Source organism: Dufourea novaeangliae, unplaced genomic scaffold, assembly GCF_001272555.1.
Source record: "Dufourea novaeangliae isolate 0120121106 unplaced genomic scaffold, ASM127255v1 scaffold103, whole genome shotgun sequence".
NCBI lineage: Eukaryota > Metazoa > Arthropoda > Insecta > Hymenoptera > Halictidae > Dufourea > Dufourea novaeangliae.
In genome coordinates this window covers 190,942-214,823 of record NW_015373979.1, presented here as the reverse complement: position 1 = coordinate 214,823, position 23,882 = coordinate 190,942, and the positions used below count along the sequence as shown (strand labels likewise).

General features: G+C 34.6%; 1 protein-coding gene across 1 annotated transcript in view; it reads left to right on the top strand.

Annotated features, from left to right (window-relative positions):
• Positions 1 to 1,303: 1,303 nt before the first annotated feature.
• Positions 1,304 to 23,882, top strand: part of LOC107187112 (Kv channel-interacting protein 4-like) — a 133,484-nt gene continuing 110,905 nt past the window's right edge. Inside the window, exons 1-3 of the mRNA XM_015575120.1 lie at positions 1,304 to 1,308; positions 1,758 to 2,113; positions 12,563 to 12,889. Of these exons, the coding sequence (XP_015430606.1) occupies positions 1,304 to 1,308; positions 1,758 to 2,113; positions 12,563 to 12,889 (688 nt within the window). The remainder of the gene's footprint in view (positions 1,309 to 1,757; positions 2,114 to 12,562; positions 12,890 to 23,882) is intronic.

Below are 23,882 nucleotides of genomic sequence, written 5' to 3'. Positions count from 1 at the left end.
ATGGTGTGTCGTTCCAAAAGATGACCTAGCCGAAATCCAATATAGGCGCGTATAGTAGCTAAAAGGTTAACAAATCTGAGACGTGTTATTCAAAACAAAAGACGTGTAATGCTGTCATCCGGGATTGTATCTTTGCACGATAATGCACGCTGTCACGCAGCATATTTGACTGTTTAGCTTCTTAAGAAGTGTTAGATAGAAAGTGTTTGATCATCCATCCACAGGATCATTCATTTAAAGCAGTGGATTCAATCGCAGCGCTTTTAAAATAACGATGGACTCATGACAAGAATAACAAACAGCTGAAGTCACTGATAAAAGATATTTTTATGCAGGTTTAAAAGAATCCGGCCAAACAATACACCAAATGCGTGGAAGTCGATAACAAGGTGGAAAAGCAATGTACACTCCCGCTCATATGTATTAGGACACTTATTGTTAGTGAATATAACGTTGATAGCCAGGTAGAGCAGGAGTGGTGTGAGAAGGTTTAAATAAAACACTTGATTTGTGGGAATGAAAGAAAGAAGAATAATTTATTGGCATAAAAAAATCTCCAGTGGAGGAAAAAAGCCGTTTTGGTAATTGACGAATTACCGGCATAATAAGGAGAAATGTACGACCTTATATCAGCACTCAAAAGGACACTCGAGGACAGCGAGGCCTTCGGTTTTACAGATGGACGCACACAATAATCCAGGGTGAATCTCGGTGGAATCGACGAGACAGTGGTGATGTAGTCGTTGTTGTAAGGTGCACCAGAAGATCCTTGGTATTAATTTCGAGCTGAAGAACGACTGTCGTTACTATTACACTCGCACGGGTAGAGTTGGCGTCCGGCAGGGCCGTCGTTCGCACGTTGATCTTGTATGGTAAATCACCTCGCTATCCCCTGATCACGCGAAAATAGAAACACACAAACTCGACACAAAGACGCCCATTTACAGAATCGTTGATAAAACCCAGAATACAAGGAAACCGGAACGAACGACCTAACGTTGCCCTACGCACACCGCAAACACGTGGTACAAACTACGCAATACCGATGACAAAGGAAGTAAATCGCACGCGACGCACTCGAGTACGCATCCTACAACGTTCGGAAACGAAACGACGACAAGATGCTCCTGCGTGAGCATCCTTAAATTTACACGGAATCAAGACCGGTGACAGTTCACGCGGCCGTCACACAAGTGGCAATCGGCCCCCCCCCCCGCAGAGCAGCCAATCGCGAACTTTGAACGAGCCTCACGGTCTGTTCACACCGCAACACATGTACAATTCACCCGAACATTTATCGAATATGAAGTAAATGTTACATGGTGTTGCGAAATAGCCGGAAATCTGGAATAAATATTGCTTTGAGCAGCGGTTCCCAACTTTTTTTGACTTGTTCTCTAAATTCTATCCCCTAATACATATTAGGAAAATGGTTGTAATTTTTATATTTGCTGTTATTTCAATTTTCTTCGCACACCCCTAAAACACCAAACACGACCCCTGAGAGTACGCGTACTCCAAATTGGGAACCGCTGGTTTAGAGAATATGATGGCTTGATGGGTAACGTTTGTGCTACTATGATATAATAAACGAGGCCTAAAATACATCATTTATACGAAACGTCACATAGTTTTCATATAGACCAGATTCCTGAATACTTATGAGCGGTAGGTAGTGTACGTATGTATGTAGGTATTGTTTGTGAACATTCAATATTTCTTTCTTCATTTACTTGGTTTTTGTAATTGCTGACCAGACTTTACTTTGCGGACGTGCCTCGTGGATACCAACGAAGACGAAAGGAAATCAATTGCAGGACACCTCGAAGAAGCCTGCGACTGCGGTACCAGGAGTTCGCGGGGCTCTCCTCGAAGAGAAGGAGCTCCGCGTGTGAAGGGGCGCTGAAACGTATCCCTGGGCCCGCCGTGGTGTTGTCCGCCGGGGGTGGCGGTGGCGGTGGGGGTGGAGGTGGGTGCAGACGCCGTGACTTGGAACGACGTGGTGGTGGCGGTCGGGGGGCCCCCTGCCTTGCCACCATCAGCTCCTCTGTTGCTGGGAGCGCGGGGGGTTGTGGCCCTGTGGTGGGGCTCCCCTCCTATAAAAAACGACAAGGTATCTTCTTCATCCCAAAAAAGGAAAAACGAATAACCGAAGGAATTTTTATATGAGTAATAATCTATATACACTATTCTTCGAGTAATAATAATTTTTACATACATTATTAAATTCATTGCTTTTTGTATATTATTGGATAATAATTTTGTGTACTCTGTTATTTCTATGATATTATGAAAAATAATTTTTGTTTATAAATGTTACTTAGGTATTACAAGAGGTTTGGCCTCGCAATGAATCTGCTATGGCAGGCCTGGCCAAACATTCGCCTAACATTCGCCTAACATTCGTAGAGCCAAATAAACAATAACATCAGCCCCCATCAGTCGCTTCTCTTGTGTTGTCATGTGTGACTGCTCCACTTCCAACACATAGTCACTATGTCAACGTTTGTCGCCAATAACCGACGAGTAGGGACTTCGGGAGTGTCGAAAGTAGAGACAGTCAGCATGCGCGCATACCTCCTGCCCGAGGATGACAACACAACAGAAGCGAGTTGTGTGGGCTGGTGTTATTGTTTATGTGGCTCCACGGGCGAATGTTTGGCCAGGCTTGTGTTATGGAACGCAATTTTGAAATCAGTTCTTTTACGGTTATACACATTTGGAATTTGATAGAATATAGAAACAATGCGATTATTACAGTATTTTGGTGATTTTATTTTATTTTATTTTACTTTTTTTTTAATTATATGTTATTAAGGAGAGCTGGAAGGTCGAACTTGTGAAGGATAGAATATAGATGCACTTTACTATACATTATAAGTTTACTATACATTATAAGAACATTCATAGAAATTTTATTTAGTAAGAGTAGATTATTATTCTAATAAAGATATCCTCGCTTATTTGCAACTGCCAAATTCGATAAGCTTTATCATCAATCATTGTTGTCATGAAATTTCATTCAAGTTTGCTTTCAATCGTATGCGATTAGAACAAAATCTAGTTAATCATATTGGAGAAAACAATGTATGTTAAACATTCGGATGATGAATGTAGAAGTTACGTAAGAAAATACCTTACTGTATTTTTCTTAAAGCTGTTGGTGATATTATTCAATATCACAACATGTTTCCTTTTCAACCTAATGAGAACACTGGAATTATGTGTTGATCGAAGTGCACGCGAGCTGAAGGTATAGCGCTATAAGTTGCATTATAAACTATTAGTAACTAAATTGATTATAAATCCTTTTTACAAACACTAACAATTGCAAGGAATGCAAGTATTATGCAAATTTTATGTATGTAAGAAATTTATTAGGGAAGCGATACGCTGTCAATGAAAGTTTAGCGTCACTACTATAATGAAACTGTCATGTTAAATGAGTCGCGTAACAGATATGAAGATACACGCTTTAACCCGGTACATTGTCCTGAATCTTCTGTAGCATGCCACATTAAGTGTATCAGACATACCTTCACTAGCAAGGACCGCATTCAATGTCTCGCCAATTTTAATCCCCTGTGACCACCTATTGCATCTAGAATTTACATGAACAAAGTATCATAATAATGTTATTCCTATTAATCAATTCAATTGTTTTATAACTATAAATTATTATTAAGGAATAACGAATCAAATTGTTTAAAATATTTTTACAGGTTTCGTAGATTCTTGAAATTTTGTTTCGCTAGATCACTTTGTTATGCCATTAAAAGATGTTCCCACGGTAAATAAAATTGTAGAAGGGAATTTAAAACTATTTTTAATGCATTGTAATTACAATTACATAATTACGCTTACTTTGCCCATAAAATTCATTACACATTAGAAGTAGTGAAATGTACATATCGACCTTTCGTCTATAACTTTGTGAATATTAAGAGAAATAGTGTATTACATGGACATAACATTAATTTATAAAGTCAACAAGAAAATGAAAAATGTGAATAGAGTACCTGCTTAATGATTCTTCATTTTTAATCGCATAATTATGATATTAGTAATTATTGAATCTTAACGGAATAATTTTACTTTGTCCTCGCGACAATATCAAATCCGTAAATTGTGTACGTGATACGAAATAATATCGCATAATAAATATGACATTCATCGCATCTAGTGGTGCAAGCTGCTCCTAGAGAGATAAATCCTAAATATCTTATTCCACGTCACAGCGTATTTGGGTCATCGTGGTCATTCTCTACGTTACATCCATATTTGACATTTGTCGGGAACATTCCTGATCATGATTAGAGAAATTATGGGACTAAACATACATTAATTATTAACATCTCATTCTATTATTTGAGAAAGCTTTAGCAAAACGTTCACTAATCTGGATAGAGTGTGACAGTTCTACAAATGAAAACAATACTCTGCAAAAGCAGAAGTTATCCTAATGAAATTTGAAAGTTTCTAAGTCTGGACGGTAAACTTCTCTTCATCGTTCCTCGTTATTATTTTACATTTCCTCTGGACAATATAAATTCACTGAACGTTCAGATACATGCAAGAAAATTTGAGTACAATAATATTCTAACTGTTACAAGTAACGTTTCGATTGCTTTAGTTTGACGTAAATTTTTATAACAAGGACATTCCTCTGAAGTGTAAATTACACCCATCAAACTACATATTAATGAAAATTAAATTCGTTAATAATCGTTATAGACAATAGATATCGTCCCTAAAATATTGTGATAAAAAATTAATGGTTTTATATCTGAAAAAAACTATAAACACTCTTCACAGTCGATCTGAAGTAGAGCACATTTTATAACAATTATCTTGATAGATACCTTGCACGTATATAATACGTAATTTTACCGCTTTAATACTGTCCAATATTGTCCTGTCATCATTACTTCTCAAAAAGGGAGATCGTTATTACAAATGTCACATGCTTAATTTCTAGGCGCAATTCCTGCTTATTTAATGTACAAATGAGTCTGCCCCATTACAATCAATTGAGCGCATAATTCCTGTTTGTAACTGCCGCTTCTAATTACTCAGAGTTTATTACAAACCGGTCGCGAATCTGGAAAGGTTTATTGTGTTTATTACGTGCCTGCCCAGAATTATGCGAATGTTCGTGACTATCAGCATCGCAGTAAGAAATTTATGGGCATTTTGGTTTGTATCATTAAGGTACCAGGAACATGTATATCTTATTATTAAAGTAGTTGTCTATATCAAATGTCTTGATAAATATGGCAAACTGTTGCCTTCAAAATCAGTGCAATTTTTTTGAGAACATGAGCATATACATTATTAGTAAAAAGACACTATAAGAAATAGCCTACTAATGGGTAATCTAATATTACATATCTTAATAAGGTTACAATGCAGATGAAAATGAATACATCTGCTCGCTCTTTTTCTTCCTAATAATGCAATGTGTGGGACAGTAATGAGTACTTTTAATAACCAAATCAGTTGTTTTTTAAGCAAATAGCAAACTTGGTAAAAAATATTGGATCTAAGCACTGTTTCTGAAGTTGATCAAGAAATACTTGAAATGCCTTAAAAAAAAAAATTAAAACTGCTCGAATTGGAATACATTCCATTTATTTTCTCCAAAAAATGTAGTAACACATCAATATGATATCTATAATATGGGTGTGCATTTTAGAAATATTTTCTTGTAATAGGTATAATGAACATGTGAAAATAAATTAAAAATTGAGGATTAAACTTTTTCGAATAAAGTTTATTATTATGGGAATTACTGTTGAAGGTATGGTTCTCTGTTGTCCATTTATGTTTTGTTTTTACAATAAAGCATATGAATAATGGTTTATGAGTACCAATACTGCTCTCTTCGGAGTCATTTTACGTATTCAAGCCCCACTAGACTTGTACATTCGTGAAAAAGATGGACATTCTGAGATATCATTTAAACGTATGCATAATTTATATACCTGAAACGACAGGTTCCTTGGAAGCAAAAATCCTTGCAAACAATGTTCTATTTTACATTCTTCAATTATTTTTCTATGTAGAATAATGTTCATTGATTGTGCCATTTATTATCTTCAAAATATCAGGAACAAAATAGTAATGCCTTTAATTTATTTTCAATTACAACCAGATGTCAGTTGAATTGATAAGTAAGAATGTGTGGAATATGTTTTCCAACCATGGGAAAAATGATAACAATGTTATTTCTATTTAGATTCACTGTATCCTACCGAAACATGCACTTAATTCGAGTAAGCAGTTACTGGTGACACGATCTATATTACCTACAATACAACCTTTGTAACTTGCTAAATCACATTATATGTTATCACGTCCATTGATGTTCATTGAACCTTCTCGAGTCTGTGACTGTTAAGTCGATGACTTTCCAGCAAACAGTAATTTCAGCAACGACTTAAAAATACAGCCTTGGCCACAAGTAGTAGGCAGCTTTATCATTATAGGTTGCTGCGAAAACTATTTCTTTGAAATCTTTCTCATTGTTCATCATCCTGTGGCGGGCAGTTCAGAAGAATTTTAAAACAGTTGACAAGGTTTATAGTGGGCTACAAAGCAACCGAGCGGTCCATACTCAACATTTCGTATTTTTTCCAAAAAATTACAGTCTGCTATCAGTACTCACTGCTAACATATATGTATATCAATCTGTCTTTAGTTTTGCTATTAATGTTTCGAAAGTTAGAAAACTTCCCTTGAAATATGCCGAAAAAGAGTGAACCGAGTGACCATCAACGCAAATTAATTCTTTTTTTTAAAGAACCGGGTAAAAATCAGAAAAGAATTGCTGTGATTGTCAGTCATTACGACAAAGAGTGGCCTAACAAAATATTTAAAAAATCTATAAGAAATGATTCTTTTCTCATTTCAATAGTTTCATTTTCGCTTAATACAAAAATATTTCTAAAAAAATTAATATTTTTTGGGATGCCAAATATTTTTGGCCAAGGCTGTATGAACTCAGTTACAGCAAAAGCATTGAAATCCCTAGCATTCTACTAGAACCATATAAATTACTGCAAAACCGTAAACAGTAACGTACATGTGACTCATAAAGTAGAAGAGATATAAACGTTTTTTAAAAATTCATAACATTTTTCTATATGCCACATAAAATTAACATAGCTCTTGAAACTTTCAGTACGTTCTATTAATAAAAATAACACAGCTTACTCATTTGCATAAAGTAATATTAAATGTGAAATAGAAGAATAAAGATGTAAATGGTTACAAAGAAGAAATATAAATGAACAAGTAGTCAGTTTTATATTTTGTATTCCACATTCCCTGAAAAATCACCGTTTTATTGTCTATTCCTTAGTTGGAGTATCTCAATTAATATACATAGACCCTTAAAATATCTCCCTATAAACTTCATGATATACAGTAAGGTATACTTAAATGTTGATACTGTCCATCGCTGTTTCTTATATTATCTACTAATACATAATTAGAGCATTTCAAATATAACATTTGTACACAATTTAACGTAAATTAATATATGTTTGATGGCATAACTTATTCAAGTTATCAATTTATTTTTCAAGTTGAAGAACTGGCTATATTTTACATTAAAAACGCTGAATGTTATAAACCCTAACGATTCATTTAATTGCATTTCGGTCAATTGGTTAATCATACCAATGTATACACAAATAAGTATCTAAAATATTTGTTTACTTATGATTAATTAAAAGTAAACCTTTTTATGCTTTCAGTAAAATATGAAAAATTAAGCAATGGTAACATACAGGGTGTTCGACAACTAGTGGGAAAAATTGTAGGGGTGATTCTTTGCAGCAAAATAAGACGAAAATAAAGAATAACGAAATTGCGAAAAATGCTTCGTTTTTTAGTTATAAGCGCTTAAAAATTGACTCAAATCATGGCAATCCGCGCGCACTGAGTGTCCGCGGTTCACGGTTCATCCGGGGCGTACAGTCACTTAAAAGACTCAACGACGTGCAGGAAAAGTCGGTAGAACAGCTGTCTACTTACCCCGTAGGAGATGTCGATAACTTGTGCCCGCGGTATTTGAGTCGAATCCACTTGTATCGCATTAACACTGATTACTCGATAAAATTCGCAAGGATTGTAATTATCTTCTTACTATATACACTAGTTGTCACGTATAACAATTGTCCTGTCCACGAGTATCCATGAAATTAATCCGCACATGCACGTACACCACAGAAATCCGCGAAAAGTGTCCACACACACTGCGCGATTGTTCCGACCGCGAAAAATGTTCACACACTGCGCGATCAATTACACCCGCGAGCGGTTCCTCCGTTGGGTTTAACACTTACACAAAACTAACACTCAAAATAATTAATTTATAACTATTTAACAATAATTTTTAACCTACCCTAATTAATTTATAACATCTATTTATACTAATTTTTAACATGCAATAATTAATAAAACCTGCAATATTTACTAAAACCTACAATAATTAATAAAATCTACAATAATTAATTTGCATTATTTATAACGATGACGTACGCGACACTACTAAATAATCACTACGTAATCGTTAAATAAGCTAAAACTTAGTTTTGCGGACATGAACTCTATTTGCTCGTAGAATGCAAAGGGCACCATTCGGAAAGGACAACTGATATTGTTGAACTGATCCTCTCTCGTTAGGATCGATGTGGCGTAATAGGTCATGGTCAATACTTTTTTGGAAGGAAAAACTGCATGGGAAAGTGTCTTGGAGGTCGCGTTTCTTTTCGTACATTCTTAGAGCAACATCTGTATCTTTTTCTCATACACCATTCGGGGCCACTTGGCCACAATGCCGCAGGAGAAAACGCTCGCGGGTCTAATTAATCGCGCAGTGTGCGAACATTTTTCGCTGTCGGAACAATCGCGCAGTGTGTGTGGACACTTTTCTCGGACTTCTGTGGTGTACGTGCATGTGCGGATTAATTTCATGGATACTCGTGGACAGGGCAATTGTTATACGTGATAACTAGAGTATATAGTAAGAAGATATTTACATTCCTTGCGAATTTTATCGAGTGATCAGAGTTAATGCGATACAAGTGGATTCGACTCAAATACCGCGGGCACAAGTTATCGACATCTTCTACGGGGTAAGTAGACAGCTGTTCTACCGACTTTTCCTGCACATCGTTGAGTCTTTAAAGTGATTTAAGAGAGTATTTGGGTCAATTTTTAAACGCGTATGACTAATAAACGAAGCATTTGTCGCAATTTCGTTATTCTTGATTTTCGTCTTATTTTGCCTCAAAGAATCACCCCTTAAATGTTTTCCCACTAGTTGTCGAACACCCTGTATATGTATATATTCACACGCCTATCGAAAGTATTATAGTTTTGTCCAAGCAGGCAGTTTAAAATCGTACGTAGTAAAATTAAGTACCTAGTCTAATACTTCGGCAAAAAAATTAAAAATAAATTAGTGACTGCGGAAAAGCATAATTTTCCAAATGACGCCGGTGGAACAGTTCATATAGGAATGACGCAAAACTTTTGTGGTGTATGAAATGCCACGCGTATGACGAAAGATTTACGATCGTTTTTATTGTTACGAATGTGTTAAAATTTCTACCGTGATATTCTAATAAGGGAAATGAAACCACAAATTGCTCTGACAGTATTTTAATACGATTCCGGTGTTCTCATTAAAAATTCAGCCAGTTTCACGCGACGCTACCGAACTCACTTCTCATTCTGCGATTTACCTAAAACACGAATGTTGCCCAAGTGGGCTCCCGTTTAAACTCGACCCGCGCTCTAATCTCTCGGTTACATTCGCCTGGGTAGCTGTGTGTGTAACGAAGATTTTGATAGAAGTTACCGTCAGATTCGCGGAACAACATGTACTCAGGCTTCCTTCCCTCATACTATCTCTAGCGGTCGTTATTGCGTTTAAGGCAGGGAACAGAAATGCTGCTCTACGAGTTGAAGCTAATTGTGATAAATTGAGGAAAATAAGCTAACCAGACCTAAGAAAACTACTAATCAGTATAATAAGACGGTGGATCCGCTGTGTTCGATAGAGGCACAAGTTACACAACTTGCTAGTTAATCCTCCTAAGTAAATGAAAGCTTATAAAATGTTGTTGATTGGGCATTTCTTGTCCTTATACTTTAAACAAAAGAAGTGAATATTAAATGATACTGAATATAAATATTTTAATACCACGATATCTTAAGAAGGTGGGAGAGTTTCCTTTTGAAAATGTATTAAGAATGTTTAACAAAAATCCAGTTGTTGTAATAGTTTACAGTTTTGCGTAAGAATGAATAATTCTTGATTTAATTCTTAAATTAAAAATGATGTTTTATGAGTTAGTTTACAAAAATATAAATTTCTCTAACACCTTGTGTACTGATTGGGTTTCAATTGTCTATCGAGACTATCATATACAATTGATAAAATAATATGCCCACTTTTATCATTGAGAGATGATTATTATTATAATCGAGTCGAGATTATTACAATAATCCTTACATTATGAATTTTAACACTAATCATAATTGTTAAGAGGTAATCAGTAAAATACTGTCGTTGCAGTCCTTGTGTGCCTTTATGTATAAGTGTATAAAAGGAACGTGAATACAATAAGCCTTGTGCACGTACAGTTATTTTTGTATTTTACTTTAGCATTATATTAATTAATTAGATTTTGATAAAATGTTTCTTAGCTCCATTGTGTTTCCAAATTAACTCATTCAAATAAAACGTTTGCATTAACAAATTTATTTCTCAGTTTTAACTGATATTATACTCAAAGAAACCTTTTCCCAGTGGCTATGCGAGAGATTGCATAAATATGTGTCACGTGAGGGGAATATCACTCCTCCTGTAGGTACGTGCACTATTTGTTCTGATGATGTGTGCACTTGTGCAGAAATGGGAAGTATAACAAAAACGAAAAAGCACATTTCCTTGCTCAATGAAATATAATATTTTACTGACGTAATTTGATACAAACTTTCAAGCTAGAATAAATTACAGTACTAAATTTTCAAAAGCAGCGTCTTCCTTGTTAATCTAAGAAATGGAATATACACTTCGTTTCTGAACAAAACATTTATTAACTCAGCAAAGTCGAATGAGAATGGAACAATCATCTAATTAGAGTCATAAAATCATGTAATCAGAAGTTTTATTACGATTAAGGAGAATAAGTTATTTCAGTCTGGCACACGGTTTTGCGCTAAAATCGCGATTACAAGCAACATGCAACAGAAACTTAGATCATAGTTTAACATGAAAATAGTAAAATAATCTAAATTTCAATAACGATTATAAAACACAGATACGTGACACTGAAGGTATTATGAACAACAAAATACAATGTATATAAAAAAGACAATTATGTGCTACACTTATTAAGGGAGCCTCAATTATTGGGTAAATCGCAATTCCAATTTCTTGAATTCTTCGGCAAAATATACGGGGTGTTAATAGAAATGTCAAACATTTTCACAGGGCAGCTTCTACATGCCAAACTACGACGAAAATAAAGAATAAAGTAATTGAGTTCGGGGCTTGGTTTCGAAGTTATTACATGTTGAATATGCGCGTGAAATGTCGGATGAAATAAGTTTGATGCTACCGACCTTTCTACTTGAGAGGCGCACTACTCAGCTGTTTCACGAGCTCGGTCGGTAACTGTCAGTAGCGTAGCCGTCAATCTATCCCTGTTCATCTCGCAACCGAAGTGATGACATACGATGCCTCGTGGTGCCGCAATTATTTTTTCTTAAACTTTCTGGGACATCCAATACGAATGTATGGACGATATTAAACCTGTTTACTCGTTGAAATCCACAAGGGTTTATCACCAGTTACTGTATGTCGCCACTACATCTGCGATGTAAATGTATCTTTTTTGGTACTACGACAGTGAAGGTTATCGACCACGCTCGTATACAGATGGCAAGCAGCGGTTCAAGTAGTATAATCCATCGCGACAGGCATATTTTTCTCTTATTTCGCCCGTAATTTCAAAATCAAATAACTCATAAACGGAGCCCCGAACGCAATTCATTCCTAATTTTTGTCTTAATTTGTTGTGTAGGATTATAACATCCATCCTGTGAAAATGCCCCACATTTCTATTAACACTCTGTATACAGGGTGTTCCAGAATAGTTTTGACTCCCGGAAATGAGGGGTTCCCGGGATGATTAGAAACCACTTTTCTCTTAATAAAAATGTTACTCAAGGCTTTATTAACGAGATATTGACAAAAAACCCTGACCAATCGCAGCGCGTAGCTAACGCTACCGCGGGAACTCGGCCGGCAGACTCTCGCTTTGATTGGTTAGGGTTTTTCGTCAATACCTCGTTAACAAAGCCTCGGGTAACATTTTTGCTAAGCAAAGAGTAGTTTCTAATCATTTCAGGAGCCCCTTATTTCTGGGAGTCGAAGCTATTCTGGGACAACCTGTATAAATGTAAGTTAAGATGATGTGAATTATAATCTGTTCACAAAGTACTCACAGACTTAAATATTGCATGGCGTAAAATTCTGAAGGTAGCGGCGCCACCTGGGGACGAGCTAGCCGAGGCCATGGCAGAGATCGCGGGGGCGGCGCGAACCTACTCGGTTCAGGCGTCGCCCCCGCGAATTACGCTTCAGGACTGGGTGTAGCGCCTGAGCTACGAGAAGTCGTGAATATCCTTGGCGAAAGGAACCAAGTCGGTACGCTAACTGGTGTGGGACCACCACCGGGAGCCCTGGACGACGTCGATCAAGGGGACGAGGAGGAAGGCACCTCTACAAAGAGACCACCAAGACCTCTCTACAGGAGGCTGATTAATTACGTTCGGCAGGCTTGGACCGGCGTAAAATTCGCTCTAGGTATTGTGCCTCTCCGTTGTTGATAATACAAGGTGTACAAATTAATTAGTGGCTCCCCCAATTAATGATTGACTCAAAACCCACCATCATTTTTTCGAAAGGGGATGCGCCAAATGCTCGAGAAATTACGTAAATGTGTGGACAGTGGTGGGGAATATTTTCAAAACTAGACTGTATTCTGGTTTTTTTGTAAATAAATAACATATCTATGATGAAAAGGCTACGAATTAATTTGTACGCAACTGCAAGATGAGTCATGCCATGGTATAACCAAAAACAATGTGATTCCTCGTGCAAAATTACTTTTAGAATATTATGAAACTTTTTCGTCTGTGGCTTCATTTGGTAGAAAATGGTCTCTGAAGATTTATCTAATGTCTATACACTTGTGCTTCCTTCTTCTTTTTCTTAATTCTGTATCAGGAATCACATCCTATGAAGTTGCATCACAGTTTCGGATACATCGTGTAAATTGATATTGTGGAAAATTGCATAACCAAGGTGATATGTGAAATTGTAGGCAGAGTTTTTATTTCAAAAACCTTGATTTATTTTCATAAATCAAATTCGTACATATAAATACATTATTTGAGAACACAAAGTACCTATATCTCGGTGCAATATAATTCGTATGTTTCATTCCAGCTACGGTTAGTTGTACTAAGATTTAGAAGACATCCTGGTATTGAAAAGCTTTTCAGGTACTTGAGTTAAACATACTCTTGAATCATGAATAAATGATTAAAATTTATCAAATTAATTCAATGAAAAATGTTTGTTTTGATAAATCTGATAACATGTGCTTAATATTTAACAATATTAAATAACAGTTTGTTAGTATAACGTAATTATTGTTACTTGTAACCATACGTGTAATTATGACTATTCCATCTACCGTTATCTATAGTATCAAAACTCTACCTAATCTGAGCAGGCAACATACAATTTGCATTAGAAAACTCTCAGACCATTCACTATTATACACGTATAAGTATAGATCGCTTATAATCAGTAGTTATAGTATATTTCAGGAAGCGTGCCCACCTTATTAAAGTTCTAATAATAAAATGACTGTCGATAAACAAAACATTTAACTCGTAGGAAATCAAAATTAGAGAAGTTAACGCATCGCATAAAAATTTCATTACAATTTCTTCTATTGTAATAAAATATGCCTTACGTATTTAGAAATTTAAGAAGTACGTATTTGATGATAGCGTCTTGCATATCATGATGATTTTGTGTTCCTTTTACTGAAGATCTGATTCAAATTGAACATATCAGTATGTTAAAAAGCGTATAAATAGATTAAGAAAGTGCACAGCAAATAAAATTATTTATCGTGAAGAAAAGATTATTTTCAAAAACGTACGCAATTTTTAAACAATTTTTACGTATGCATACATATGAATTTTATTTTCCAATTTAAACGGGTCATATTCGTACAACAGGCACTTTAATTATGAGAAAGCTGATAAAAATTTGAAAATTTTATTTTTAAAAGTAAAGATCTCTAGTATTTCATTTAATTTCAACTAATACAATGCTTTATTACTTTCAATATCGTATCTGTGTCGTTTTATAACTTAGAAAACAGGTTCCTACAACCTTTAGACGTATTTGAAGTAATTTAATCTCTGAAAGTATTTTTATAAACGACATTTGCGAACACGTGAAAAATTTCGTTGAATTGAAACAAAATGAGTAACATCTGTATAGTATAAATGTACATTGCATCTTATTATTATTAAATTAAATGCCAAAAGTGGTTTGTAACGTACATAAATCATGTAACATTCCAACCTCCTGAGGAGGAGTAAATCATTCATAAAGGGATGATTATTGATAGTAGTTATACTGTTTAATCAGTTTACAAAATTTCGGAGTAGAATGTTGATCCGTATGAATTCATTTACTTTCACGTACAGCATTAAAGGGATAGCACACACACACACACACGGGCTAAATGCAAGGGCTTAAATCGTAGTGGATAAATTCGGGTTCGCAAATCAAGTGGAATAAACCCCACATCGGATGCACGCTTCCCAAAGTTCATGCCAATTCATTGCATGCTCTATCGCATCTTCCAGCTGCATCCCCTCAAGTGGCCAGAGCACATTTTCCTGAAACGTGTGAGTCTCATGAGCTTCCGTTGCATTCGAGTTTGTTCCACAGCGGCTCACCTGTTTCAACGTGCATGTATGTATGTTGCATGATCCTCGTATGGTTCTTCATACGTACGTGCCCATTCGCCACTCTTCTACGTCTTCTAAGGGTCATTGTGTTCGACTCGCCTCCAATCGTTCTTTTCCCGATACTTCGCCCAGCGACTATCACGGTTCATTTTCTTTGCCCCTTTTCTCGCTATCGTGCCAGGGCGATACCGGCACCGCAGCGATCTCGACATAGGGGCAGACCGACACCTAGTCACTTCTGATACATACCAGAATTTTCATTGTACAAGGTGTTAATTTTCCGAGGACGGGAAGATTTTCTCATGACTTTTTATATTTTCAAGTTGGAACTTTTATATATTTATCATAGTGCTATATTACGACAAATAACAGATCTATCTAGAGCCCAAAAATAGGCTTTCCCGTTCTCTACAGGTTAATAAAAATGTAGGGCACTTTCGTTACACCAGAGAATTAAAAATCTTGTGTGCCTTTTGTAGTCCACCTAGCTCTTATTAAAAGTGAAATACCGTAGATGTTTAACAAAGTTGGTAAAGGTGGCGATTCTGTATCAAATAACAAATTAGAAGAAAACAAACATGATTACTGTTACTTGATTTTGTTAGTACCAGTACCCTTCATGAATAAATTTCTTCTGCCAAAGACAATTGTATTTTTTGAGTAATTTTACGGTTCAATATACGGGTCATTCCACGCTAAGCGGATCACTTTTGTACATGATATCTGGGATGTTGGTAAATTTGAAATATGTTATAGTCCGTATGAAAATAGGAAGGGTACTTAAGTCATCATTTTGCTGGTTTCGAAATTGTTTAAAAAATACAGACCTTTAAAGCTATCAGTTTTCACCGAGTTTTACGAAAACTGCATTAACAAAAGAACGTTTTCCCCCGCAACTATTGAAGATACACATTCTTCACTTTAACCCTTTGCACTCGGATTTTTAATTTTCCATACATTTTGTCCCTTCAGAAGAGACAGTCGAGTGCAAAGGGTTAATCGTAAAGGATCATTGTTGTTTTATTCTAATTCGTCATTTGATACAATATATTTTCCAACTTTGATGCCCTGTATCGTGGCTAAATAAAAAAACGAGCACCTACGGTTTTTCACTTTTAATAAGGACTACGTGGATTACAAAACGCACACAAGATTTTTCATTTTCCGGTGTAACAGTACAAAACGTTCTCTTATAATACGAAAATCAAAAATGATGAAATTGCTTTCCGAATTGTTACTTGAAAATATGGGATAGACACGCGCCGAATATGTCTGGCGCGATGGGTTATACTACTTGAACAGGCTTGGTCAATATGACCGAATAAAACGAATGAATGAAGTAACGTGAAGCGAATGAAACCAACGCGTGAAATAATTGAAGAGCCCGTATCTCAAGTAAAATAACCCGTCGCGTCAGACATACTTTACACGTATTCCTCTCTCGTATTTTCAACAATTAATAACTGGGAACCGAAGCCTCGATGCAATTTCGTAACTGGGTCATTCCACCCGAAGTCGAACACTTTCTGGAGTAACACTTCGGATTTCGTTGAAACTTGCATATGTTATACTTTCTAGTGATATATAAACGTATCTCGAAGGATTGTTGAAAATTTTAAATTATTCATTTTACAGCAGTTTGAAATATATTGTCAACCTTTCTTCGATAAATGATAACTATTTAACTAACAAACTGATAATAATGAGCTATGCGAGTACTTACAGTGGAGACATAAGCGTACCTAATAAAATTATTTCGGTTAAACCAAATATTTTTTAACCATTTATTTATAAATGTAGTTTTACCTTTTTACAAAATAAATCTATCTTGTTTTCGAAAAAGTGGAAAATCGGAATCCTAGCTGTACAGGAAAAAAATTTATTTTACAATTTCGACTCATTGTTGCAAGTTAAAACAAGTTTACTCATGACTAGATTGCGGATTTTATGCATTTATAGCCAATAGGGCTTTGTGTAATACAAGAGAGAAAAAACTTGCGTCAGACGCAATGTATTTTCTATTGTATTCTGAACCCCATAAGATACTTAACGGAAGAAATAAATTCTTACCTTTGCTGTTGTCATAAAAAATTTCTTTAGAAAATGTCATTTGGTATAATAATGTGCATTCTACTCATGACATATTTGAGGTTTATAGAAGCAGAATTCGGTTTTCAATATAGGAAAAGCTGTTTCATCTAATAAGATTAAAATTGAGCAAAGAGAAAATTACGTACTTCTTTTAAAAGACGAATTATTGTTTATATGATATAATTATTATTATTCTATTATCTTCCACTATCGTCTTAATCGACACAGATTGTACTGCAACCTTATATATTTCTTATATGCTTCCCTTATTTATGCAACCCTCTGGTGGTTAACCAATAGCGGAATGACATATCCTCCGACACTAGGGACTTAGGTTTCTAAGCGTACGTCATGAAAATTCATATAATCGATATGCATCATCCCTACTTTTTATGTTTCCTGTAACGAATTTACGAGAAAAATATTTAAAACCTGACAAAATATACAGAGATGGAAGCGTATAAACAGAAGGAGAACGGTTCTAAAATCTTGTAACGTTAAAATAGCAAACTTTAATAAAAATTTGAATTTGCTACCTATAGAAAAGACAATTACTCCTTATTTTTATAATTAATGTTTGTATCAACAAGAACATAAAGAAGTGTGATTAATGAAGTGTACATAATCATGTCCTGTATAAAAATAGACAATATTATAGGCGTCGGGAACGAAACTGATCATCCGAAACATTAAGGGTAGGAGAGTCGCTGTCATTTTCATATTTCGATTCTTGATTTGAATAGAATTTATGTAAGGTCAGGACTCGAATAATTTACTGTGCACACACTTATGATGGGTTTAACATTATTAAAGTCAGATTTTAAAAATTTTGCTTAACCTTCATTATTATCGACGTAACTGTTCATGAACGTCTTTTTGTTATTAAATTTTTAGCTTTCTAATATACGTATCAATTGTATAAAAGTTCTTCGTGACTTTTCGAACACCTTATAATTTATCAATGAATTATATGACTTTCAAGTGTTTATTTATAAACTGAGTCCTATGTGAGAACGTTACGCTATTAGTGTTTCACCGAACAACTCTTTCAAAAAAGTGAATATAAAATACTGTTCAAAAGTAACAAAACGATTTCAAAGAGTGAAATTGTATTTGTTATAATATTCTAAAACAAAAATTTTGTGATTTGAAAAGAATACTTGCAACTCTCCACAAATTGACTTGTGATATACGATTGTAAAGACTGCTTTATTGTGGCAACTTTTAACGGTTCTGATGAGTATGTATATTGTTAATATCTTGAATATCGTACTTACGAGCAATTATGATGTTATAAACGTTAATACGCGGCGCGGAAATCAGTGTTAATCTCGTACAGAACACGTGGCGACTGAGGATTGCATATTTGAAAAATGGTTTCCCACAATGGCCAATTTATTGATCGCACCTGTATTGATCGACCTCTCCGAACATTTCTGTATTTCAGACATTAACACCACATCTATCATACCCATCAAAATGACGTATTCCAATGTCGAAATTTATGCTGACCATTAATTTTATATTATACTATGTTATGTTATGATGTGTCACAGTTTATGCCTACTAATATATTAAAAAATTCAATATAATACTACATTTAGTATTAACATAAACACATTTGAAACATAAATACGATAGAAAAACAGGCACCTGCATATTAACGTTGGCAGTTTCATGGTAATGCCTACTTACATTGCTTACTGCCAGCGTAGTGGTGATACGATATTATCAGTGAAACCTTATTCAATCAAATGTAAGGATCGATACAAAAATTATAAATCGAATGACAAATAACGAAGATATAACGTTAAAAAAGGAGGGCCTTGGACCAAACAGAGGTACAGAGATATCCAAATTCTTAAATTTATCGCGATTTTTTAATATTTTCCTAGTTGTTGGCAGAACTGTTTAGGAATTCTGTTTAAATGCACACTATTGAACACTAATTTAACATTCCAAAGACTTGTTTACGTTATAGATTGAAAATAGTAATAAAAAAACGGGAAAAGAATATTTCACCTTTGTTTCTCTTTATCTTGAGAAATTAATGACAACTTTTTTCTAAAATTGTTGCACATTTTTCTACAGAAATGCATATTATATGTAACATGCAGAATTGTATTAATGTACTGATCACAAACAGACACATACCTATGTTCGAAATATTAAATCAGTACACAAAACGTATAAATGAAATGTCATGTAAAGAAAATGTTCTTGCTTTTTATACTTTTTTACACTTTAAGTCTAAGAATTCACGTATGTCCATAATTGTTTCTTCTTTCAGAAATTTCATATTAATTGACCAAAATAATATTTAATTTCCATTTATTTCAATTTGTTCAATATTGTGTTTCTATTAAAGTTATTCTGAAGAGATACAAAAGACATGTACAGTGGATAAAAAGCATTATCATATAATCACTTTGTAAAAATAGCTTTACACCTTCTAAATTATGCCCCAAAAATGATCATTTTCTGGTTCTACGTGTATCTTGATTGTAATAACTTTTCAAAGAATGTAGTTTCTGCTTTCGTATATTATTCATTTTTTTCAATATATTTATCGTAAAGGGCCCGAGCGTGTTAACACTTTATTTAATTGCTATATGCAATTCGCGTGTACACATTAAAACCGGCAATTTGTAACACAACGTAATAAAGATCTGAAAAACCAATGAATACGAGTTTGCACTGTTGTTTACAATTTTACAATTTTTTGTGCGAATCGAACATTGAGCCAATAACGAACAATCGTGAACGTAAAAACAGCTTAATCAGTAACGTACAAAATAACTTTATATTTCAGAAATCAATTCGTTCCAGCTCATAAAGAAGTTAAACGTGAAGGTTACAAAAAAAAAGCAAAATCAATATTTTCCATTAAAAGAACAGACTCCGATAAAATCCTTTACCGTTCCACGCAAACCACTACTTCCTCTCTACACGGAAGGTATCTGAATTCTCGAAGCGTTTTCCGGGCTGCAATCCAACGCCTCGTTTAATCGAAGCGAATAAAAGCATACGTCGTTACCCATCGAAACAACCTGACAATAGCTATCACAGTGTTCCTGGAAAATTTATTTAAACATGCAAGTGTGCGCACCGACGCAATGACTACGCGTGCTTCCGGAATCGTCAATACCAACTGAGAAGTGAAAGCGTGAATGTTAATTACTTAGACTTTGAGTCGTTCAATCGGTATATTGCTATTAGCAGTTCGAAGCAACAATAAAAGCTAGGTATAACGTCATAAAGGAAAAAAGCGTATTCAAAAGCGAACATTGAAAAAAATCTGTATTTCTTCCTTCCGTGTTTTGGTGTCCTATACCCTCGACAGTACAATTTACTATTATATAATACAGTAAAATCTGGACTCTTTAAGAACTATTTAAAGGTACGATTATTGATGTTAGTTTATTCATTGAAGATGTCGTATTGTTTGGGAAACGAAAGTATTGTTTAACCAGATAAATTCGACGGAAGGACTTTGTAACAATTAGGGACAAAAAGATAGCACACTTTAAGAATTACCTAATTTCTATTTATAAAACTACACGAATTAAAATTGTTGTACATACATTTATTCAGGCGCCTTTTGTTAAGATGTTCATTTGTAAATGAATGAAATGAACTGAAATTTTAACACTGGATTTAGTTTTCTCTCACAATATATAATTAATGAATACGGATTCAACGAAACCAAATAATATCACATTAGTCGAAAAATTGAAAGTATAATCAAATTAATTGACGGTATTCAGTGTTTAACAAGTTGTAGAACCACCCTTACATTTCATGACTGCAATCAATCTGATTAACGACGATTTGTACAATTTCTCAATGTTCTTTCTTTAAAATTGTTCTCACGCGTTTTGAATACATCGTTTTAATTCATTCAGGTGTACAAACTTTCCACTATTCCTATATACTTGTCTAACAAGATATTCCCAACGATATCTTGTCGAACGAATATCTTGCAAGCTGGTCCAAAAGTTGAATTTTCTTAGTAACAATTTTTACTAATTTTTATTAAATCGACTATATTATTATTAAATTCTTTTAGTAGAAAAATCCTTTTCCATTTTTGCAGTATGGACGCTATAGCATTATTGTGTTGGAATACATACTAATTCCGGAAATTATTGTATACGCGTTTATTTGTTCATTAATCGTTTCAATTCATATTTGCTGCTATTCATTCAGTCTCTAATAAATTTTATTTCCGTTTTACCATAATAGCCAATATCAGCCCAAATCTTGGCGAATTCCATTTATAGAATACAATAAATACAATTACTCTATGTTTTCCCGGAATTTAACAATTAATTTTTCATTTTTGTAAGCTTGAATAAGTAGTATGTTAATATATAAGAAGTGTAAGACAACTTATTCATGGTTCGTTAAGACGTAGTACTTTTTTTAATAAAATAGCTCGGAAAACACGTAAAGTACATATAAACTATTCAAATCTATAATACACATTACGTATAAAGCGTATTATGCATTCTAGTACGGTTTAGCATAAGCTCCGAAAGTTAAAGGCCTCCCCAGACCCTTCTGTTCCCACAGACACAATATTACGACGGTCTATGGTTCTCTAAAGATAGTCTTCAAAAACAGTTCCAGCCCTCGATTATATCCAACAAAGTTCGCCCCAGAACGTGTTCCAGGCACTCAAACCATTTTTACAAACAAAACATTTAACTCGGAGTAGATAACAAGTCAACGAATTAGTCATCACACGAAAAATTCATGTGAAAGTCTCCTAATAAAATATACATATATGTATAGTGTTTTTCGGAAATCCAAATAGCATTTAATGATTGCGTCTTGCATACCACTATAATATTGATAGCTGCCCCATTTACGCATGTAATACCTATCTACTCGAGACATGATTTGTATTGCACTTGTCAAGCTTAGAAACGCACATGCAGATTAAAAAAGTGTAAAGAATAGAATCATTTATCGTGAAAAAAGATTATTTTAAAAACGTGTGCAGTTCTTAAACAGTTTCTAAAGTGTTATTGGTCGGAGTTTTTCGTTAATATCGCGTTAACAAAGCCTCGGATACCATTTTTGCTAAGGAAAAAGTTGTTTCAAATCAACCCAGGAACCCCTTATTTCAGGGAGTCGAAGCTACTTTGGGACACCCTGTGTACTACCACAGTTTCGTTGATTTCACAAGAATTGTCTTTAGGTTATACTCGATGTATATGTCATTGATCGAACTCAATAACTTTGATAATAATAGTAAATCCGAAGAGCATTGTAAGTTTGTATGTGTTATATTTCATTCACGCATCAGAATTGATTGAAGGATACTTACAATCTCTCATACTTTTGTTATGTTCGTCCAACTGTTTTGTTCCAAAAACGAGGTTTGCATACCAAATAATATGTAGAAATGTATGTTTTAAATGCACCGAGAAGAATTGAAAGAATTAAACAGAAAATTTTACTCTTCTTCTGAACACTGAAATCCTTTTACGAGGGCCATCAATAGATCAAGACTGTGATGGGATTGGAAACCAATAAAAGAGGAAGAGAGCTGCAATAGAATTTTAATCCGATTGCAATAACGACATTCGGATTACAAAAAAAAAGGAAAACAAAAAAACAATTAAAGAAAGCACCCGAACGAAGTAGTGAGAAGTTGATTTATGATTAAAACTGCCGAAATTAACAAAACCTTGCTCCCTCTATTAACGACTTCGTTAGAACAAAAATATACTAAAAGTCATGTTTTATTAAATTTCTACTGCTTTATGCGTAAAATTCTTTCTGTATTAAATTTTACAAATAAAATATAAAAGGGTTTCATCAGTGAATATCGTTCGCTTCAATAGACTTACACATTTTTCAATCCACATACACGTTCAAATTTCATTGCCTATTGAATTTGCAAGTAGAATATAACACGGCCTATTCACGGGACAAGTATAAATCGATCCTTGCAGTCAACTTATTCGCTTCTCAGTTCACATACTTGTGAGATGATATTGGCTATACTGACAAGAACAAACAGCGAATGTTCAAGGATGTGGCGAAACGAATCTTTTAAGGGAATCCGCTCAAGCGATGACTCTCCAAAGTTCGTTGACGTGACCGGAAATATGAGGGGCTGTCTGGGAACCGTTCAAATTGCATGATACGAGCTTACCCTGATTCTTTTGTTTTGCGTTTATCGGTTGCGTCACCACCATCATCGAAATATTCAACGATCTCCTGCTACATCCTGTGTGTAAATCACACAAACTGCTTCTTTTACAAGTACGTCTTTATTTACCAATGTTATCGAAGTTATAAAGTTCCTACCGATTCTATTTTTTTTTATCTAATCAAATTTTTCTCTACAAATAGTAGCTGAATGTGTTGTTAGATGCATAAACACTATTTCTAAATTCTGGACCTAATTTTGTGTACTGATTTGTACGGGAATATTTTTACAATTTAGTACTCTACTTTAGAGGAGTAAATTATTAGTTACTACATACTATTACTAACCACTATTACCAACCACTATTAGTAACCGCTGTTACTATCTTGTACTACTGACCACTACTACTAACCACTATTACTAACCACTATTACTAACCACTATTACTAACCACTATTACTAACCACTATTACTAACCACTATTACTAACCACTATTACTAACCACTATTAGTAACCACTATTACTAAACCACTATTACTA